Genomic DNA, 21,457 nt, shown 5'->3' with positions numbered 1-21,457 from the left:
AAATATATCTGTCATTTGTGTGTTTTTAGCTTTCTTCCTGTATGGGAAGCTTTTCAAAATTTGAAACATTAATGCAGTGGGTTATGTTAAAATAAACCTTTGGGTTAAGTTGTCGCAAGCAGGTTTTTCTTCTGTTTCTTTTGAATTTGGTCTTAAATTTTTATTTTAAGTGGCATTAAAAAGTCTTAAAAAGTCTTGAATTTAACTTGCCTTATGCTGTAGGAAGCCTGTTTCAAATGCGACCTGTGTCTGAACGGCCAGGTCACATTCATCCAACCTGAACACCATTAATACCCGACAAAGGTCACTATTCTACATCTTGCTACGCAGAAATGGCAAGAAAAACAACAACCATGTTGGACGATGATGCAGAGAGCAGTATTTATGTTTAACCATACTGAAAAGATTGAGTTTTTATGGTTGGAAAAGATTGCTAGATGTGCGCCAGCAAACCGTAAACGCAGAGCATGCAGAGCTGTGATGTCATTGCATCCTCTACAGTGCATGCCGGACGCTTGCGTTGTATGACTGCAGTTCAAACATACAAGTCGCATATATTTGGAAATATGAACGGCAACTCAAAAAAATCGGATTTCACAAAAAAAAATCGGAATTGAGGATCAAGGCCTGCAGTGTGAACATAGCCAAAATATGAATTAAACCAATAAAAATAGAAAACATGAGCAAAGTAAAGCATAACAGAACCAAGACCATTACAATAGGATTACAGAAAGTAGCAGAAAATGATGCTTTATTACATTCAAGCGAGACTATCAACCCTGATATCCAACTAAAGCTGTAATAGAATGATTTGCATCCAAAACATCTTGTGTATTTAAAATGGTCTAGTCAAAGTAAAGACTTGTTCCCCATTGAAAATCCAGGATTTCTACTTAATAATTAAAGGTAGTGAATGAAATGAACTGAAATTAAGGCCACTGAAAGGTAGTAAAAGGTAACAAAAAGAATTTAACTTAGTTGTAAATTGTTCGTCACCCCATCAATATATTCCGACTTTTCCATTAATGCTGACTTTTGTGTTTCAAGTTCATTTCCCTATAAAATGTGACCTGAGCTAGATCTGATGGACTGGATTGGTTCTGCTGGCTGATCTGCTGTGCGTTTCTCACAGACAATCACTTCAGATTTATTGATTGATTGACTTTATTGATCTCACAGTGGAGAAATGTAGTCGTTACATCGGTTCAAATAGTCAAAAAGAAGGAGGTGCCAAATGAAGAAAAGGTGCATGGGGGTATATACATTTTTTTTTCTTTTTTTATAAAGAGGATTATTATAGTTCAATTCAGTTTATTTATATAGCGCCAATTCACAACACATGGCATCTCAAGGCACTTCACAAGGCACTGCTTATACAGGGTTATTACACAGGGTATTTATATAGATGGATATTTTTATTTATATATATACAGTTATTTCACAGGGTATTAAATGGTAATTGCACATTATACATTGCACAAGTTATTGCCGTTGTAGTGTTGCATTGTAGAGTCTGGTTGCAGGGGGATGAATGACCTGCAGTAGAGCTCCTTTCTACAAACAGGGTGTAAAAGTCTTTCACTAAAGCAGCTGCTCTACAGCCTGGTGCAAAAGGGTGGAAGGTGTTTTCCATGCAGGATGTGAGCTTGGACAGCACCCCCCTCTCAGCCACTTCCTCCACTGAGTCCAGAGTGCAGCCTAGGACACAAGTGGCTTTTCTCACCAGTTTATTCAGTCTCTTTCTGTCCCACTCTGCTCTGCCAGGGGCCCAGCAGTCTAACACACCTGAATCTAAAGGTTCAATCCCCTCATTTAGCTCAGCAGAGGCACACTAATGAGCATCAAAAAATTGCTGGATGGTCGCTCTTGAGGACTGAACTTGAGCTTTTCTGCCCTAATATGTTAAAAATAAAGAGTCATTTTGAACCTTACTGTGGATAAATGTAAGTTTTCACAACTTTGGTTCACCATAACACTTGATAAGTAATTGAACTTGAATAATATGAGGAAAGCTATTCCCGTAAAACTAGTTAGTAAATCAGACTATTGAGTTAAAAAGAAAAATCCAATTAAGTACATTTAATTTTTTTGCTAAGGTAACATGGGTATTTGCATTTTAATGTAGAGTTTTGTTCCATGAACTTAACTTTCTACATTTAATTTTATTTCCTATTTATATATCAGTCATATGTCAACTGGACTTAGTAGTATAGAGCCTCTTTAACATAAGTGGGACATTAACCCTTTTTTTTTCTGTAATATATTATCAATCAGGCTTTAGTGTGGAAATAATGTTGTTAAACAATCCTGCAATTATTAAATGTAAGCATTACAATAATCCCCTATGGCACAACATTAAACACTTCTTATCATCCAATCGGGTCTGATTGTGAAAATCTGCTACTTCATCATTAAAGTTCAGTTTGTTCAGTTAATGCACATATAATTCAGACTAATCTCAATAGTCAAATTTACTTGGAAAACAAGAACTACTTTAATATTTTTGAGTTTGAGTGTTTAAAAATAATGAGTTTTAATTACTCAGTTTAATTAATTACTTTATTCTTTTGGGTTTAAAGTGACCCAGAATTCAAAGAATGGCTTAAGAAGGTGTAGTTAAGCAGGTGTGCAGAAAAACTATAAATGTTACCATGAACAGTGTTAGAAAAGCACTTTTTAGCAAATTATTGGCGTCACACCTCAGCAGCAAACCAGTATTACCGGTTAGACAGCAGACCTTTGTGACACCAACTTCACCTCTCAGATCTGCTGTTCTGTGGTGCCTGAAAACTGCAGCCTTCACTTTTACTCCTCAAATGACTCCAGGGATCTGCTCCAAAACATGTTGACAGACTCTGACATAGACAGAGGTTTCCCATGTGTGAGAAACTCTGAATAAATTCAATTTAAATCTTCAATTGTTATATGACAAAATGTAAACAATTTCATCCTCCATGCGCCTTCTTTTGAGTCTGAATAATAGAATAGACGCCGCTAATCCCTCAGTGTTTAGAGCCATCAGTCAGCTGAGGATTAGGTAGAGCTGAAGGAGCAGTTCTTGCTAACTGCTAAGTTTTATGCATCCGTTGGTTCTATTTGTTTGCTTCCTCTCCAGGAACGACCGAATGTTCCAGTGCAGCGCAGAAGGCTGTGGGAAGAGCTTCTACGTGCTGCAGAGGTTACAGGTTCACATGAGGACTCACAATGGCGAGAAGCCCTTCATATGCAAAGAGAAGAACTGTGGCAAGAAGTTCACCACAGCTGGCAACCTGAAGAACCACAGGCGCATACACACAGGTGGGAAGGACAGGAGGTGAAGGTTTGATGAGTTGCTGGAGGCGATAACGAAAGGTGATTTACCGCTGGAACGCTTCCTTGGTGCAATAAGACTGCAGATTTGATGAGTCAGCAGTCCTGGTGCCTTCATTTCACTGCTTCACTAAATTCAGGGTGACCTTTACATCTCAGATGGTCAGTTTTATTCCCCAGATTTTCTAATGATTAGTTAAAAGACCTCATGCAGAAAATAAAGCTTTGGTTTTATTCTGACCTGTTTGGATGATATAGTTGAATCAAATCATTGTTAAAAAGAGGTTTTCAAAATCTAGGATATTTGGAACACATTCCCCAAATCTGTATTTCTTGTTTTGTCCAGAAATGCTCGATTGGATTAGTGTCTAATCCATGATAATGGGGCAATCATGTTATCAAACACCCAATATAAGGGTTTTCTCTTCAAAGAAGCAGTATGAAATCAGGCCTACTGTAAGGAGCATGACATTAACATGACAATTAACACAAAATAATAAATATTTTTCAGCTTTTTTTTCCTTATATAATAAGTAACCTGACTGAACAGATCTCTTTAATCTGCAGGAGTTGAATTTGGTTTTCTGTGTTTACAGATGTGTCAGGTGGCTTTTTAAAAATGTTCTTTTTTTCCAGGTGAGAAACCTTTCCTGTGCGATGCAGATGGCTGCGGGCGGTCCTTCGCAGAGTACTCCAGCCTACGGAAACACATGCTCGTACATTCAGGTGAGCGGCGCAGCGTTTTGCAGCTGCACAGCAGTTGTTTTTCCATGTAATCCTTCAGATGTATCACACGGAGCAAAGAGATGGCATCACTTCAGAGGGGCTCCTCGTTTGATCGCCTGTGTCTCTCCCAGGTGAGAAGCCTCACGTGTGTGGGATCTGCGGGAAGACCTTCTCTCAGTCCGGCAGCAGGAACGTTCACATGAGGAAGAGGCACGGAGAGGAGGGGCTCGGCAATGAAAGCAGAGAAACAGGTTCGCATCTTACCCACGTACGCACCCACCCACTCAGTGATAGGCGAGTATGCTAATGGTTGGAGCTACAACTGTTAGAAAAACATCCTCTAAGATGGCAATAATTCAAGCTGAATTGAGAAACTCACTACCAGACATAGAGCTTTAAATCAGACCGTTTTTAGTTTCTACCTTTTCTTTAACTTTCTTTAACAATTTATTGAATTGGATTAATGAACAGATTCAATATATAAGGAAATCCATTGGATGCATGTCTGACGGTCTTTGTGAGAGTTAACCCAACTCTGCACTGCGAAAAAATCTAATTTAGGTTAATTTTTCTTAAAATAAGTGCATTTTTTTCTTGAATTAAGCAGTTTAATGAGACACATTGCCAATGGAATAAGACAACTTACATGTAAAATAAGAAAATCCCTCTTTCTCAAGTGCCTAATATCTTATTTTAAGTGTAAAAATACTCCATTATTTCAGTATTTACCTACTGAAATAAAGGATAAATACAGTTATTTTAAGGAAAGATTAATAAGTGGATAAATGGATGAAGAAATAGATGCTAGGATTTAATTTGGGGAGCGTGGCCTTATGGTTAGGGCATTGTGCTTGGAATCCGGAGGTTCTGAGTTCAAGCCCCACTTCCACGGACTGATGCTCTGGGTTCTTGAGCAAGACCCTTAACTTCACACTGCTCCCCAGGCGCCACACAATGGCAGCCCACTGCCCCCCAAGGGAATGGGTTAAAAGCAGATTTCACTCCATTGCTCTGTAATTGTGACAGTGAAACGACAATATAAAAGCTGAAAAAATTTATATATTTTTTGGCATTAGAAGAGGGAGTAAAGCCTAATAATCAAAAAAATGTTCCACATTAGTTTATCTCCCTTCATATTTATACATACTTGCAAAAAATCCTGCAGTTTCCTCTCCTTTCAGTCTGTGTGGGATCTGTCCTTTTCACCTTTACTTACCAATATATCTAGGATGCACTCAGGAACCTAAGTTTTCTCGTACTTCAGACGTCACATATTAGGAAATCTGTTCCTGCCTTTTTTTCCCTACTGGCATCGTTTTCACCTCCTCTCCAAGATGAAGGCATCCCACAAAGAGCTCTCCACTTTTCAGACCAACTGCACAAGACGCTGAAAATCCATGTTTAGACAGAAACAATGACAGCAGAGCATCCTCGCCTGTCTCTTCTTTTTTTTTCTTTTTTTTTCCCCCAGCAGCAGCGGGGAAGCGTCGCAGCTGAATCACCACAGGAAACGCTGCCAAAGCTCTAATTATAAACAACAGATTTATTCGGGTCACCCTCCACCGAAGAGGCTGGTCGTTGGTTTGTAAGAGCCGAGCCAGGGAAGATGCAGTTACACAACAGAGGGGTAGTCTCTGTGTTCTACATAACACATTTACTAGATGAATTATTAAACCGACTTTCCTCAGGACTAAACTACAGCCTAACGAGGCTAAGTCAGAACGACGGACGGGAACAGATATTTCAAAGCATTTACTAACAACTTCCTCTGTTTTCTGAATAGGGAGAGAGTTTGATTGTTTTCTTTTATGTATTTATAACAAAAAGTTAGTTTCCCCCCTTGTCTGAACTCCACAGGAGAGGCTCTAACACAAAGCAGCCTGCTGGAGGCAGATGGTGATAATGGAGGTAGTTTGGTCACCATGACAACAGCTGTGGAGCCCATGAATCTTCATCATGTGATGCTGAGATCACCAGGTAGGCATTAAAACATGTGGGGAGGGAAAAAAATAACACTTAGTAAACAGAATCTGAGTTCACACATCCGACGGTGTTACCTTACTGTGGTAAACACTTATTTGGGGCGAGCTGATGAATGTCCTGTTGATGTCAGAGATGCTGAGTCAGCTGCTGATGTTACTAATGTCCTGGTAAAGTCTGCATGTCAGTGGGGCGTCTTACTCATGCCTGTTCCTTTTTAGCAGCCTAGAATATTCAGCTTCTAATCAGCCTTCCTGTGTTGATTTCTTTTATTTTTACAAGTCCTTAACTTTAAATTCAAATTTTTTTTTACGTAAAAAGCAGAAAAAAACGACACTTATTGAGCCCAGCAGGAAATCGAGTAGTTTTTATGGGTTTAAGTCAAATTAAAGTGTAATTTCTTTTTTTCCAAGGCATTCTAACCTGTTTTAAAATTTTTTGATGAACCATAAAACAGCAGTGTATTCATGGTTCTATATAAGTTTCCGATATGAAAGTCCAACAAGTGGGGCATGCATTTCACCTGTTCTACTGTAATACCCCAAAATAAAACCCTGTGTGCCTATCTGCCTTTAGAGGTCACCTCATTAGAGCCAGGGTTTATTTATTTGTGTGTAATTTAATCTAAGAATGAGTCTATTTGTGGTCTGAAGACCTGAAAATTGAGGAAGACAACAGACAGGTGAGGGAGAAAGCTGTTGAGATGATCAAAGCTGGGTTTAGGTGAATGAAACAACCTATAAGGCTTTGATAATGTCTCAGAATGTACCATAGAGGAATGGCATAGTGGGAAATCCACCAATTTTTGGTTGTTTACCTAAAACGCTAAGTAAGCATCATAGGAAGCAGCCACAAACCTTTAATTTATGGTTGAGCATCCAGAAGAAAGCCAAAAGAAGTCCTACTTGCAATGACCATGTTGGGAACATTTAGAAGAAGCTGCTCTGCTCAGATAAGAGAAGCATGGAGGTAGTAGCTGCATCATGCTTGAGGGAATACCACTGCACGCTTAACCACGATTTTAATCTTGGTGTTTTTCTCAATTTCAAAATGAATCACTACTTATGGTGGTGTAATAAAACAAATGTGTAGTTAAACTGAATAAAGGGGGAGTGAATACTCATGCATCTACAGCTACAGGCTAGGGGTCAATGGAATATTTACTGCATATTAATTTCAAAAGTATTGGACTAACCATGATCTAATGTTGCCTTGCTTAATTTAGCTTTTTTTCTGTTTGCCGTTTGCAGGATCTACAGACTCAGTGGTAGTCCTTTCTCAGCCTCATGAGCTGGTGACCATGACAACGGAGGGGCATGCTTACGGAGAGGACGTGGTCTCTCTGCTTTAGTCTCCCGCCGTCACAAGCATCACGGTTTATTTCAGCAGCACTGGACTGATGGCCACAGTGGGATAAACAAAGATGTGTACAGTGAGGAAAATAAGTATTTGAACACGCTGCTGTTTTGCAAGTTCTCCCACTTAGAAATCATGGAGGGGTCTGAAACTGCCACCGTAGGTGCATGTCCACTGTGAGAGACGTAATCAAAAAAAAAAAATCAAACCAAATCACAATGTTTGATTTTTTTTTTTTTTTTTAACCATTTATTTGTATGATACAGCTGCAAAAAAAAGTATTTGAACGCCAGTCTATCAGCTAGAATTCTGACCCTCAAAGACCTGTTATTCTGCCTTCAAAATGTCCACCTCCTCTCCATTTATAATCCTAAATTAGATGCACCTGTTTGAGGTCGTTGGCTACAAAAAAAACAGCACCTGTCCACCCCATACATCAGTAAGAATCCGAATACTAACATGACTAAGAACAAAGAGCTGTCCAAAGACTAAATTATACATCTCCACAAAGCTGGAAAGGGTTATGGGGGAATTTCCAAGCAGCTTGTTGAAAAAAGGTCCACTGTTGGAGCAATCATTAGAAAATGGAAAATCAAAGCATGACAGTCGATCTCCCTCAGACTGGGGCTCCATTCAAGATCTCACCTTGTGGCGTCTCTGATCCTAAGAAAGGGGATAAATCAGCCCAGAACTATATGGGAGAAGCTGGTCAATGACTATAAGGAGCTGGGACCCCCGTTTCCAAGGTTACTGTTGGTAATACACCAACGTCATGGTTTGAAATCCTGCACGGCCCTGAAGGTTCCCCTGCCTCAATCCGCACATGACCATTTGGATGATCCAAAGGAGTCATGGGAAAAGTCACATGGTCAGATGAGACCAAAATAGATCTTTTTGGTCCTAATTCTACCAAACGTGTTTGTAGGAAGAAGAATGATGAGTACCATCCCTACTGTGAAGCATGGGGGGGTTAGCATCATGCTTTGGGTCCATTTTTCTGCACATGTGACAGGGTGACTGCACTCTATTAAGGAGATGACCGAGGCCATGTATTGTGAGATTTGGGGGAAGAACCTCCTTCTCTCAGTTAGAGCATTGAAGATGGGTCAAGGCTGGGTGTTCCAACATGCCAATGACCGAAGCACACAGCCAGGATAACCAACAAGTGGCTCTTGAAGCAGATTATCCAGGTTCTGGCGTGGCCTAGCCAGTCTCCAGACCTAAACCCAATTGAGAATCTTTGGAGGGAGTGCAAACTCAGTATTTCCCAGAGAGAGCCCAGAAACCTGACTGATAGAGAGAAGATCTGAGTAGAGGAGTTGGCCAAACTCCCTCTTGCAGTGTGTGTAAACCTGTGGAAAAGTAAAGGAAACGCTTGACCTCTGTAATTGCAAACAAAGACTACTGTAGCAAATATTAACATAGATTTTCTCTGGTACTCAAATACTTAATTGCAGCTGTATCATACAAATAAATAGTTAAACAAAATTCTTTGTTATTTCTAGGGCTGGGTAAAAAAATCGATTTTGAATTGATTCCTTTACATTTTTGCAAAATCGATGTCTAGGGAATAAGATCTATTCATTTTATAGTGACACGCATGACGTCCACATTCAAATGAGCAGGAAAGATGCACTCAAGATTACTTCAAGCAAGACAGCTGCAAATATAGCCAATAGGTTGACTGAAGACATTAACAAATTGGGGCTGACCAGAAAACACCCTTAGTTGTTACAGACAACACTGAAAATATGGTTTGTGCAGTGAAGATAATGCAGCTCATGCATGTCTGCTGTGTCACATCTGCTTGTTTGAGTGGGGCTTCACTTTTTCACTTTTCACAAACAAGTTTGCACTTTTGAGCCAGTTTTGTTCACATCTCAAGCTTAAACTGTCTGATTTACAAGTTTGCACTTTGTGTTTAATGTGACAGGAAAAAATAAAATACATGATATTTTGAAACACAGTTGAACCACTTTCATTATTGTAAAAACAGATTGAATCAAAATTAATCGATTTAGAACTGCATGAATCAAAATCGAATTAATTCAGGACTTTGGCGGAAAAATACCCAGCCCTAGTTATTTCAGGATTTTATTTTATGTTTAGATCATGTCTCTGGCAGTGGACATGCACCTACGATGGCAGTTTCAGATCCCTCCATGATTTCTAAGTGGAACAACTTACAAAAAAAGCAGGGTGTTCAATACTCATTTTCCTCATTATATTTGTAAAAAAGATGACTCACAGTCTTTAACACTTGTAGATATTTGTAATTAGCAAACAGTTTTATTTTGACATGCGTGTCATGGCAGTTTGTATGCACAGCATTTCTCCCTTATGTTATGAAACCAAAATGCTCCCAAAGAAGTGTTGGAAAAAGATTATGACAGATGTTTTAACGGCATCATCAGCTTTGAGATTGATGCTATATTTGCAGATGGGAAAAAAAAACTATTACCTGGAAACCTCAGTGGCTGATCTGACAGCTACACTGTAACAAACATGTACCATTTCATGGTAAACATGAACTCCTTTCAATAAAATAATATAAAAAAAAAAAGAATTCAAAACCTTTTTTCTGCACAACCAGCTAACAGACATCTGAGATACAGCTCAGATTGATTTATTTCTCAGCCGCTGGATAAGGAGGTGAGAAAAGATTGAAGGCATTTGCTCCTTAATGGATCTTCAGGTTGTGAAAGTGGTCCAACACAGCACCGAGGGCCCAGCTAGCCTCAACGTTCTTCACTTTCTTGGTTAACTAGAAAAGGTAAATCAGGAAATCACCAAAATATATTTCCACAACACAAAGAAAAGTAGTACCATATAACGATGAAGGAAACTGACTGTTTTCATGTCCCGGATGATCAGGCATTTCTACATTGGTGTAATTTCTACCTTGCATTTCAAATTGAACCACAAATAAAAACATTTATGACGCCTCACCAGCCTATTAAAATGACTGCCACAGACGGAGCATAAAACGAGGCTGTTCATGTTGCAGCCGATGTCACATAAAGCTGCCTAACCTGTAGGACAGCGCTGTCCTTGAAGCCAAAGCCATCCTTCAGCAGACAAGTGATGTAGGTCAGGTCCATGCACAGGAACGGGCTGACAGACGGGTACTTGGTCATCTTATTGCACACTGAGCAGAAGACAAGAAACATCATCTCTGTTAGGTTGGATAATCAGTCATTTGTATTCTGCTGACGGATGAGGGCGGCGTTTCAGATGGAAACCACTCGCCGTCCACTGAGATGCGTGCTGTATGTCAAGTGCAAGGAGCAGCAGATCTGTCATAGTAATGATGTATTCCTCAGCCAGTCTCACCCTCTTTGGCTCTCTTCTTGAAGTCTCTGACCTGCAGCATTCCTCCTTGGACATTATCTACAACAGAGAGGGGGGTCATTATACATTTAAAATGCCAAAACAGTGATTACAACAGCTCATCTACATGCACATTTATATAGTACTAATAACAGAGCTGATGGCCTTCCAGCGCAGACGTGCAGCGGGATGGCAATTTCTATAATAACCACACAACTATGGCTCATCAAACCCCCTGATACAGGAGCAGATGACTCACATTTTTCAGCCTCTGTCTAGCATGCAGGCAGTGGATAATTATATAAGGTGTGGACAGAAGGTGTGTGTTCGTGCGCTCGCTTACTGATAAGGCCTGCATCCACAGCTCTGTCAAAGTAATAGGAGAACGCGTAGAACACGTTGCTGTCTTCGAGCTCGTAGGGCTGATGAATAATCCCCTTCACCACCTTAAGTACTTCCTGATAGCAAAGCTTGTATCCTGCTTGACCTAAGGGAAAAAAAACAGAAAGTCTTGCAAATTATAAATATTCCCTTTGAACACCGTTGGAGAAGTGAAGCTGTGATGTGCTCGGATTTAAAACATGCAGTCATTTAGCCCACATGGTTGTGGTCAGGTGAAGTTATTGATTTAACACAAACGCAAGGTGGATCATGTAGAGAGCAGCTTTTGCTGTGATTACAGATGCACTGAAATACTTGGTCATTCCTCTTCATAGAATAACTCAAACTCCCTCAGACTGATTGGATTCTAGCAGAATTTTAATTTGAGTGTGGTCTAAACTTTGACTGGTCCATTATATACATATATATATATATATATATATATATATACACACACACACACACACACACACACACATGCATATATATTTAGCTTGATCCAAAACCTTGTATCTCTGACAGGATTAGGGTCATGGTTTCAGCCTCCAGCCTCTCTTGCAGATAACTTTTCTATCAAATCTTTTCCCCTGACTGCTGAAGAAAAGCATTCCCAAAGCATGGCCATGATGCGGCCACCACGTTTAAGTCTAATAGTTATTTCCGCTTTCCTTCTAAAGCCAGTTGGTAGCACTAGAATTATTGAATGTCATCAGATTAAATATGGTTTTAAAGATTTATGTTGGTCTTTTATGTAAATCCTAATAAAATACAAACATTTGTTAAAACATAAAGGGAGGGAATCACTTTGGCTGAAGTTACTGGTTCAAATTGTATGTAATCTCTCCTTCTTGGATCAGATCTTACCCTCTGGGTCTCCGCTCACTTGGTAGGTAAGATCTCCGAAGCTCCAATCATCCCTGAACTGCTTCGGCAGGCAGGAGCTTTTAAAAACCTGCCACTCCAACCCTAGCAGGGCACACACACATAATTAATCTTCTAAATGGTTCAACAGCCTCACACAAGCTTATCACGGTCGGGGCCACTGATAGCACACCATTTTTTTTGCTCAAGCGCTTCTGATTAATCTGAGGCTATAACTTGAAATGTATATTAGCATAGAAACTGGAAGTACAGCCTTTATCTTGTGATCTAGATGAAGCAGAAATGAGCGAATAGACAGTGCAGTACGCTCAAGAGTCCCTGCAGTCTTAAGTGGCAAAGTGATGGCGATAAAGCAGATTTAAGTTTATGTACCTTCTGCGCCCAGAGCACCCAGCGCTGCAAGTCGAGCAGCCATTAGTCCATTTCCAAGATAGCTGGGAAAAATAAAAGGGTATGTACAGTAACAAAAATAACAGATCTAAAACTGTGGTGCCTGATTACTATAATGGAGATTAAGTAGACACTACAGGCTCACCTAGTTATGCATTTATCCTTTAAATACCCAAAATTAGTAATATAACAGCAGATAATTCAAAGGCTTTAGAAGTTTTAATCAAATTTAAAGTAATAATCTAAAATTCCACAAGAGTCTGCATAATGAGATTGGTTACCTGTGAGTGTACAGCTCAAATGTTGAGTTGAGGAAATCAAATCTGGCAACATAATCATCCTTGGGAACACTCTCAATTGTTTTCTGCAGTAAACAGATTAAAACACTTAGCTGAAGCTGTTAGAGGTTTAAAAAATCTGCAAGAATAATGTATAAAAGCGGAGGCCGACCCTCAGTTTGGGCAGGAAGGTGATCTGTGTGGACCCCCCTCCCAAATCCAGGATTCCCACTGTCTTCTTGGCGTGTGAGTTCAGGTGACCTGGAAACAATTTGATCACCTTAATCCAACATTTGCAGCTGGGAAGAGTAATCCCTTTACACCTGAGATGCTATCTTCAAAAGGCCTGCTTTGGCAGAGTGCTCCATCTAAGAAGCATAAACATTCCCGCTCAGTCCGAGAAAGATCACAGAAGCAGGCTTTAGGCAACAAACTCATCCTTGTACTCATCGCCTTCTATTTATGGACACAGGCGTATAATGCAATATGATGGCAGGTTAGGAAGATGCATGCAGTCTGGAGAAAACAGGAAAATTGTTTTCCATTTGGCCGATTATTTTTACATTGGTCTAACATATATGTGCTGCCGATTTGTATTTTTTCTACCTCCATTTACATGATAAAAATGACACAATTCTAACACTTTATTATTCTCAGCATAGCAAAAAAAAAAAAAGAAGCAAAATATCAATGATGGATAGAGATGGATGCGCTTCGTGTTATCGCAAAGCATGGCTGCTGATTAATGAATCACCAAACACATGAATCAATGGGTACTTTATTGCATTTTATAATGTTGTAATAACAGACTTCAGTGTATGCAGTTTATTGATAGGGAGAATCATAGCATGATAAGAGGTGGGATTTGGGTTGTTACGGCCCCGTTGTTTTTTTTATTAAAAAAACTTAAAGTTTTGTTTTTTCTTTTTTTTTTTGTTTTTGACTTTTTTTTTTTTGCTTTTTTGAATTAATGATTGATTAATCAAATACGAGTATTTATTTAGATGAATGTCATGGGAGCAACAGACTGTATCTAATGCAGTTTTGAGTGCAGGATAACATTTTTTTTTCCATGCAGTGTCTCTTTGCTGCAGTTTGGTTGTATTCAGTTTAAATCCTGATGATTACTTATAGTTTCCCAATAAACGCAAAAACATGATGGTAAAAACCTGTTAAATTATTACCTTTATATTGTCACTCGGAAGCAAAGGGATGCAACATTTGCACAATTTTCTTTACAAATATCTAAAATTTAAAACAGGAGGCATGCAGCAGCATGTAGCCTGTAAAAATTAACTTAGCTTTAGCGACTAGATGGCTTTCTTTCACGTCTTCTCTAATTTTTAAAGCCAATATATGTTAGTTTTTGACATATGATGCCACCCTGATAAATAAATGTTTGCTTAAGCAGTACCAATTGTTTACCAAAGCACTGTAGAATTTACCTCACTTACCTGTTAGAAAGTTCAGAGAAATCCAAGCCAGAATGCCTAAATTTGAATAGAAATAATCACATATTTATAAAGCTGGTCATTTTAAGGGGGAGAAAAAACTAAAATTGAAAAAGCTCCCGACAAATTAGTGAAATGCAGGCACATACAAGAAAAGCTGAAATGCTGACAAACCAATTATGCCACTGTACAACAGCCTGTTTTTTTCTCCCACATAATTACTGGCTTTTAGGGTTAAAACGACTGTGCTTGAAAGGCTTTCGTTGTTTTGTGTGTCATCACAAAAACATCTATAATCTTCTGTAATTAAGTTAAATGCCTTCATTAAGCTAAGGTCCTGACAGAAACTGAGCAGCAGATCTAATGATGATCCTCCGATACAACGGGAGGGGCTGAAGAGGCTGCAAAGTGCAGATGTTTTACCTTCGTTTGTGCCGTTCATAATGCTGACGCTGTTGTCAGACACCAAAAAAGGGGATTCGTCGAATACGCGTTGAACCTAAGAGAGAGGAGGAATTCGGCGTGAGAATGAGAGAGTAGTGGAGCAACAGTAAGCAGGAGTGAAATGGGCCGAACATTATCGGATATAATGCTGGCTCATCCAGAGGTGCCCTCCGCAGGATGGGATTAATTCATTCCCTCAGGGGCGGATTATGAAAGTATCATTCATCTTCCAAGGTGCTTCGGGGCACTGCTTTCTTTTTTTCCTATCCTCATAAACGATAGCCTTTGACACAGAGCTTACAGGGATCCAGCTGCATTACATTACTCTGCTGCTTCCAAGAATAAAACATGGTTTCTCACAAAAAAAAAAGGCTATAAGGCCAAACATTTTCTTTAAGCGAAGGAACAGCTCCATACTGATGCTGAACCCAGGAGATGCGAGTCTGACCTGGTCCAGAAGGGCCTGGGCTTTGGCTGCAGGCAGGAGACGGAGTCCAGCTGTGGCTCTGAGGACCAGCGGCGTCCTCTTCCAGTCCAGGCGGGGGACGGTCTTTTTGGCCACCTTCAACAGCATCCTCACCGTTTCTCCAGCCTGTGAGAGCTGAAACATTACCTACAGACCAGCAAAGCTCTGGAAGGCACAAACCCACTGCTCTAGTGAGACTGATGTCAACAAATTTAATTGCCACTAGTTTGTCTTTAATCTGAATCTTTGTGTGGGAACAAGTGTTAATTGCTGACAAATACTGCATGACAGGGGGTATAACCTCTGCTAATCTTCAAGGCCGGTTCTTCATTGCGGTTCTTGGTTAATTAAAAGCATAATGTTATACAATATTTCAAGAAAAACACACAGGAGGGTCAAAAAAACATTCATGACCCAACTAATTATAACTGGAAAAATATAATTGGTCCTTCATTTCTAAAAGGATATAATTCTTGCTTTGCAGGTTAGCAATTCCTCATTCCAGTGTGTTTTACAGAAAAGGCACCTTATCATTCCCATGGATACTTCATGAGTTTTCTTTAGCAGTAAAGCATAAACCACGTTATCAGGAAACCTAAAACCCAAAGTGTGACTAAAAGTGGTAAATCATCTAGGAAAAGGGCTAAGAAATAATTTTAACTCATCAAAATGATGATTTTCCAGTTATTTTAACATATTATTGACAGGTTACACTTCATTTAAATTACTTTTCCTAGTGGTCTAGGAGGTCTAGTGGTGTTTATTTGTAGTGGTTAGACAGACTATATTGAGGACTGAGGCGGATATGCTGCTACAAATAATTAGTAGTGTCTGTAGATGATAATTTGGGGATATCAGTTATTGTTTGATTCTAGGTGCCTCGTTAATTGGGGCATCATCAGCCTTTTCCAAACCTTTTGGTCCCGACGATGAACTCACCGTGTCAGGGTATTCTGCATATGCTGACAAACCCGGCTTTATGGAATGGAACATCTCATTGTCCAACACAGGCAGCTGCTCTGAAAAGGCACAACATCCACCCACACCGTCAAAAAATGAAGCAGCTGTTAAAAGCCCTCAAATGCCTCCAACCTCTTAGCATGCATATGCATGATTTATCAGGCAAATTAAGCCCTATGTGACTTATGCCCTCTGAATTTACAGGTTTAATGAAGTATGAAAACAGAGTACACGCCAACCCAAAGTGCTGATGTTCACTTCAGCTAATCACCGACGACACACATTTGGCCTGTTTTAGTTTGTTCTGTTGCAGGACGGTTTTACCCGAGTAGCTGTGGATGAAGGTGTAGACGTGAATGCGCGTCCCTGTGCTCCCTGCGTCAAACATCACAGCGTAGAAGATGCGGCTGTGGTTGGCCGGGCGGCTCAGGCTCGGGAGGATCCCCGACAGATCCAGGAGAGAGGTCCTGGACTGGGCTCGGTTCAGCCCTGCTGCGGCGAGAAGGATCAACAGAAGAACCGGGACAGTTGGCTTCATCTTCCCTCTGCAGCATAAGTTGGGGATGGGGGGGAGGAGGAGGAGGAAGAAAATGAAGGCTGGTAAGCAATTGTTGTGAACAGCAGACAGTTTGCTGAAGTGGCTGAGGACTTGTTATGGCAGTTGTTAAATTACAGTTGTAAGAAGCCTTCAGGTTTATGCAGCGTCAGACCTGACCACGCCTCATGCACTGTCCAGCCAACCACGGCGACGTACACCAAAAAACACTGTTTACTGTCTCTGTCAACTCACACGGAAAGTTTAACAGTCAGTTTGACACAACTCCATAAAACCAGCGGAATAAAATCTTGGTGTTTGGTCAAAGATGCTCCATCTTTGCCTCTTACTGGATTTAGCTTCAATTACAGGGTTGTCTAATCACTGCTGCCCAAACCCCTCTACCTGCTCTATCAACCACTTCACTGACTTGCTCTCTGAGCAGAGAGGCCTTTTACGTCCTTTTCCCATGGAGGGAGTCCTACTCAACGATCACGCTGGCTGCTGTGTGAGGGGAAAAAACAAACTTCAAATCGCTTTCGTTTGCGGTCCAGATGTTTGCTCATTAAAGCTGAATGTGCGGTTGACGCAACAGCAGCAAAACCCAATTAAATCTGACTAACTAGGTGTTACGCTGTCTTGCATATAATCACATAATTTGTCTCCTCATATTACACCTTTCTACCAATCATGGCTGTGCTCTGAACATGGATGAAATTATAAGACACTGAAACTCGCATTCCTACACATTTTAATGTCAGTGTTTCATACGCACATATTTCCTGTGTAATATTTCTACAGCTATTTCGGTTTAGGTTTGGATTAAATATGGATGGATATATTCAAAATAGAAGATAAGATAATGGACAAACAGGGAATGAATGATGAGATGGATGAAAAGGTGTAGAAAAGGACAAATAAAGACCTAAAAGGACTTTACTCTAGTGCAGTGGTCTCCAACCCTGGTCCTCAAGATCTACTGTCCTACAGATTTTAGATGCATCCCTGCTTCAACACAGCTGAATCAAATGATTGATTACCTTTTCAAGCCATTCATTTGATTCAGCTGTGTTGAAGCAGGGATGCATCTAAAATCTGTAGGACAGTAGATCTTGAGGACCAGGGTTGGAGACCACTGCTCTAGTGGTTTAACTACAGTCCACTGTGACAGTGTAAATAAAATATGCGGGTCCATATTTGCAGGGGTTGTTTGGCCAAAGGTCATAGACTGGAGCTAAAAAGTGATTTTCAAACTCAGAAACACTAAATGCTCCGTGATTAAAAATCCTCATCGATCAGGTTCAAAATCTGGCTCAGGTGCAGTCAGGTGGTATTTCTACTGTAAATGTACGACAATTTGCTGAATCAACATCTCATGGTTTGGATCCACTAATTGCAATGTTATGTCTTAAAATATGGAACAATTAAATAAAACAATTTAAAATAAAAAAAAGAGGAGAACAGAAGGAAATAGGGAGAAAGCACAGACAACGTTCATTTGCAAACGATGCTGCAAGCCTTTTTCCGCATCCTACAGCAGCACAACAAACCTCTTCTATCACCTAAAGAAGAATCATGAAAAACAATACATAAGGATCCAAAACTATCGCCTACTTTAAGAGTAGTTAGCCTGATGCATCCCATATGAGATCAGTTATCAGTGCCATAAACAAATCACAGTAGCTATTGCACATTACATAAGAACAGGCATCATCCCTATCCATGTATGAAGTTGAAAAGGAGAGTTTCTGATACCTTGTTAAAGGCATCTACTAATTTTTTTTTCTCATTTGTGACAGTTCTGTAAATGTCACTTCAAAATACAGATGAAAAAAGTGAGCTATTTTTCTGAGATTAGCAGAAAACTTACTTATTTGGGGTATATTGTCATATAAAATAGTTCATATCCTGATTTATGATTTTTTTCCATATGGCTCAGCACTATATAGGATCGGTACATCTCTTTACAAATACAAAGGAGGAAATGTTTCAGGAGTGATCATAGAGGGGGGATTGTTGCTGCTGCTGCTGCTGCTCCTCTAAGAAAGCTTAGGAAGTCACTTTAAAATAACTCCAGATCAGCAGATAGTCATATTTTGAAATAGAAACATTTCAGTAAATGTAAAAGAAATATACAGTCAAGAAAAACAGCTCCTCCTAGCTATAGCAAATCGAGAAATCTTTCAATTTAAGTTAATCCTCACTTTAATCCCCATAAACGATTGTCTCTACCTTATTTTATGTATAATAAGACGTCTTATTTGGTTCAGATTCTATGCTGAGCTGCATTTTACATCAAAGGTTAAGCATTAAGACTTTTAAACATTGAAAAAAGAGAAAGTTTTCAATCTACAACACCATATTAAACTAAAATAAAATCCTACATCATCAGTCAGAAGATGCTCATAGGATGCAGCCGCACGACTAATGAGAACCTGATCTTATTGTCTGCTGATGGCTTGTGTGCTTTCAACTGCTCCCATATTAAGGGATCACCACAGCAAGTCTTAAGTTTTACAGAGAAAGACTTAAACCACTTCTCCATGGGGACTCCTACCTCTTATATCTTAGTTATAAAGTAAGTCTATAAAATACTATTATTAAACAGCAAAATAAATGGCAGGTATGACCTGAGACTAATTGATAGTGTACACAAAAGAGTCGTATAGTAATATAAAGAGATAAAACAGATTGGACATGTTTTAGAGTTTACTGAATTTTGTGAAAATGTCAAAATCGTTTTCTAATAAGATTAAACATTTCTAAGCACAAAACATATTTACTTTTTTCTTGCAAATTTAGGGTCATCAATTTGAGAGTACTGAAGCTTTCGGTCCAAATTTTAACTTATTCTTGGAAAGGTGATTTAACTGCTTAATAAAATGCCCAAATCATCAGTTGCACTGTTTTAATTGACAATAAATGACTTATCAACTTTTATTGAAGTCCATAGTACAAGGAGTATTATATTCAAACGCTGGAAGCTGTGAATAAATTGTTGGGATACGAAGGATAAAATATTAGTACCATACACCACGGTAAGGCACATCCTGTTGCAGGGTTGTCAGCTCTCACTCATTGGGCATGAGACTCACGCTTCTCAGTGTCTTCAAACGCTCTCACTACATATACACATTTTTCCACGCTAAGAAATGACGAACATTGAAACTCAACTCCATTCAACTTATTAATATATAAAAATACCATGCAGATAAAAATCCAGTCCACATTTTCAACACAACCTTAGTGCAAACACACAAAGACATGCCAGGTTTATATCCAGTCTTTATTTTTGCACAAGCCCACCTATTCACTGTGCCAGCTATTGTAAAAAGACCAGCATTTCTGAGCAGGTATTACAAGGTATGTCATTGGATTTTTGATCTTATCTGGACTAAGATAAATCACTTTGTAAATTAATGAAGATTTTAAGCAATCTAGTACTTGAGTACATATGAATAGAATATACAGCAGGCAGCTAGCTTAAATTTTCAACGTGGAGACTGAGTGTAGGATCACATCAAACTGACATTGAATGGTTTGTTGTCTCTACATCTAGTTCTTTTTTTAGTGAGCGTTACTCCTTGTTTGCTGTAATTTAACCACCTGATTTAGCCACAGTTTTAATCAATGTTTTGCTCACAAGTTAAATAATTATTGCTCAGTCTAGTTTAATAATCCCCCATTTGAATTGAGGACTAATTAAACTAACACAAATATCTAAATTCTTAAAGCTTTCAGGTTTGCCTCAGAAACCCATAGGAGGTTCACAAAAAAAGAAAATCAGCATTTTATATTTAGAAAAGACCAACCACATTCAGAAAGGATGTGCAGAAAAACTCAGTTATCCAGGATTCATAGAGGAGGAACCACAGGGATGTTCTTATTTTCTTATTACTTATCTTATCCATTAAACCTTATTTTTGAGAGTTTTTATAGACTCTACAGCCTCCAAAAAGGTCTGGATTTTTTAGCCATTTGGTCAGTCGTAAACAAACTAATAAAATAATGACTTTTAATAGATTTTTGATCCTACTACCAAATAATAGTACACAGTGTATTTTGCAATGATTGTACTGGTTCCTGTATCAGTGCCAGTAATAACTTATTAGTTCCCCATTGTTTATTTCACGTGAACTGCACAGAATATTTAATAAAGAAAGTTGTGAAATTCTTAGTTTACAGTATTTTGAAGAATCAAGTGTTTTAGTAGGGCCCAGTCTTCTTTACTTCAATCCTCTGAAAGTCACCATAACATAGAAAATAATGTATATTGTGTGAAAGATGTTCCACCTAACTGCAGATCACTTATTGTTACTCAGTAACATTTACTGTGCAATAAAAAAATTCCACATCTTGCCACTTTGTTTCAGTTAAATCCTCTGAAAAGCTACAACCTACACCTGCAATCTAACCATGACAAGGGCAGCCTGTCCAAAATCTTTCAAAATCTCACACCAAGATTTGGGGAAAAGTTGGCAGCCAAGTGTTGCCAATATAAGATTTCTATGATCATTATTGGGTCCCTAGCTAATTATTATACATTACTAAAACTAGGGATGGGGGATTAATGGATAAAAAATAATTATTTAATAACTAATAATATAGAATTAATAATATAATAACATTTTTTGTTTATGAAAATATCATTTTTGGAAAATGTAGATTTTTGTTTTTAACCAACTTGGGCTTGAGCAGCTCAGATTGACATCAGTTCATCACTTTTTGTTGTTATATTTGTAATTATAATAAACTAGCTCTCTGTATAATGTTTATTGCTGCAAACATTTAGTTTTTTAGTATATTCATTGTCGTAAAACATTATTATTTTATAAGCATGTTTCTCAGCTTGAATTTCGTTTCCCTTTAAATTAAGGTCACCTCTTAGAGGGGAAGATTGAAAAAAAAGGTAGTTTTTGAAATCATTATATATTATTTGTCATTTTTATATTAAAACTTAATTGAGAGA

At 38.9% G+C, this 21,457-nt stretch overlaps 2 protein-coding genes across 2 annotated transcripts in view; one reads left to right on the top strand and one right to left on the bottom strand.

Annotated features, from left to right (window-relative positions):
• Positions 1-7,556, top strand: part of znf410 (zinc finger protein 410) — a 21,689-nt gene extending 14,133 nt beyond the window's left edge. Inside the window, exons 8-12 of the mRNA XM_015384483.1 lie at positions 3,116-3,297; positions 3,946-4,035; positions 4,167-4,286; positions 5,893-6,012; positions 7,266-7,556. Of these exons, the coding sequence (XP_015239969.1) occupies positions 3,116-3,297; positions 3,946-4,035; positions 4,167-4,286; positions 5,893-6,012; positions 7,266-7,366 (613 nt within the window). The 3' untranslated portion in view covers positions 7,367-7,556. The remainder of the gene's footprint in view (positions 1-3,115; positions 3,298-3,945; positions 4,036-4,166; positions 4,287-5,892; positions 6,013-7,265) is intronic.
• Positions 7,557-9,475: 1,919 nt separating this feature from the next.
• Positions 9,476-16,596, bottom strand: LOC107090868 (ectonucleoside triphosphate diphosphohydrolase 5-like). The gene is made up of 13 exons (XM_015384473.1): positions 16,278-16,596; positions 15,933-16,012; positions 14,976-15,119; positions 14,507-14,582; positions 14,087-14,122; positions 12,805-12,893; positions 12,636-12,718; positions 12,337-12,398; positions 11,947-12,048; positions 11,045-11,188; positions 10,705-10,761; positions 10,404-10,519; positions 9,476-10,135 (listed from the first exon to the last, which is right to left on the bottom strand). Exons 1-13 carry the CDS (start codon positions 16,489-16,491, stop codon positions 10,052-10,054), a joined length of 1,287 nt encoding a protein of 428 aa, XP_015239959.1. The 5' UTR covers positions 16,492-16,596; the 3' UTR covers positions 9,476-10,051.
• Positions 16,597-21,457: the final 4,861 nt, after the last annotated feature.

This window comes from Cyprinodon variegatus, unplaced genomic scaffold (assembly GCF_000732505.1).
Source record: "Cyprinodon variegatus isolate N-32 unplaced genomic scaffold, C_variegatus-1.0 Scaffold313, whole genome shotgun sequence".
NCBI lineage: Eukaryota > Metazoa > Chordata > Actinopteri > Cyprinodontiformes > Cyprinodontidae > Cyprinodon > Cyprinodon variegatus.
The sequence above is the reverse complement of the archived record's forward strand: the minus strand, read 5'-3'. Positions and strand labels throughout refer to the sequence as shown.

What these genes read in the sequence shown, in the direction of transcription:
- LOC107090868 (XM_015384473.1), bottom strand. Translation starts at nt 16,491, where the DNA reads ATGAAGCCAACTGTCCCGGTTCTTCTGTTGATCCTTCTCGCCGCAGCA. An exon ending in TGTGGATGCAGGCCTTATCA is followed by an intron (nt 10,762 to 11,044) that starts GTAAGCGAGCGC and finishes TCTCTGTTGTAG; the next exon opens with ATAATGTCCAAGGAGGAATG. An exon ending in CAAGAAGAGAGCCAAAGAGG is followed by an intron (nt 10,520 to 10,704) that starts GTGAGACTGGCT and finishes TCTTCTGCTCAG; the next exon opens with TGTGCAATAAGATGACCAAG.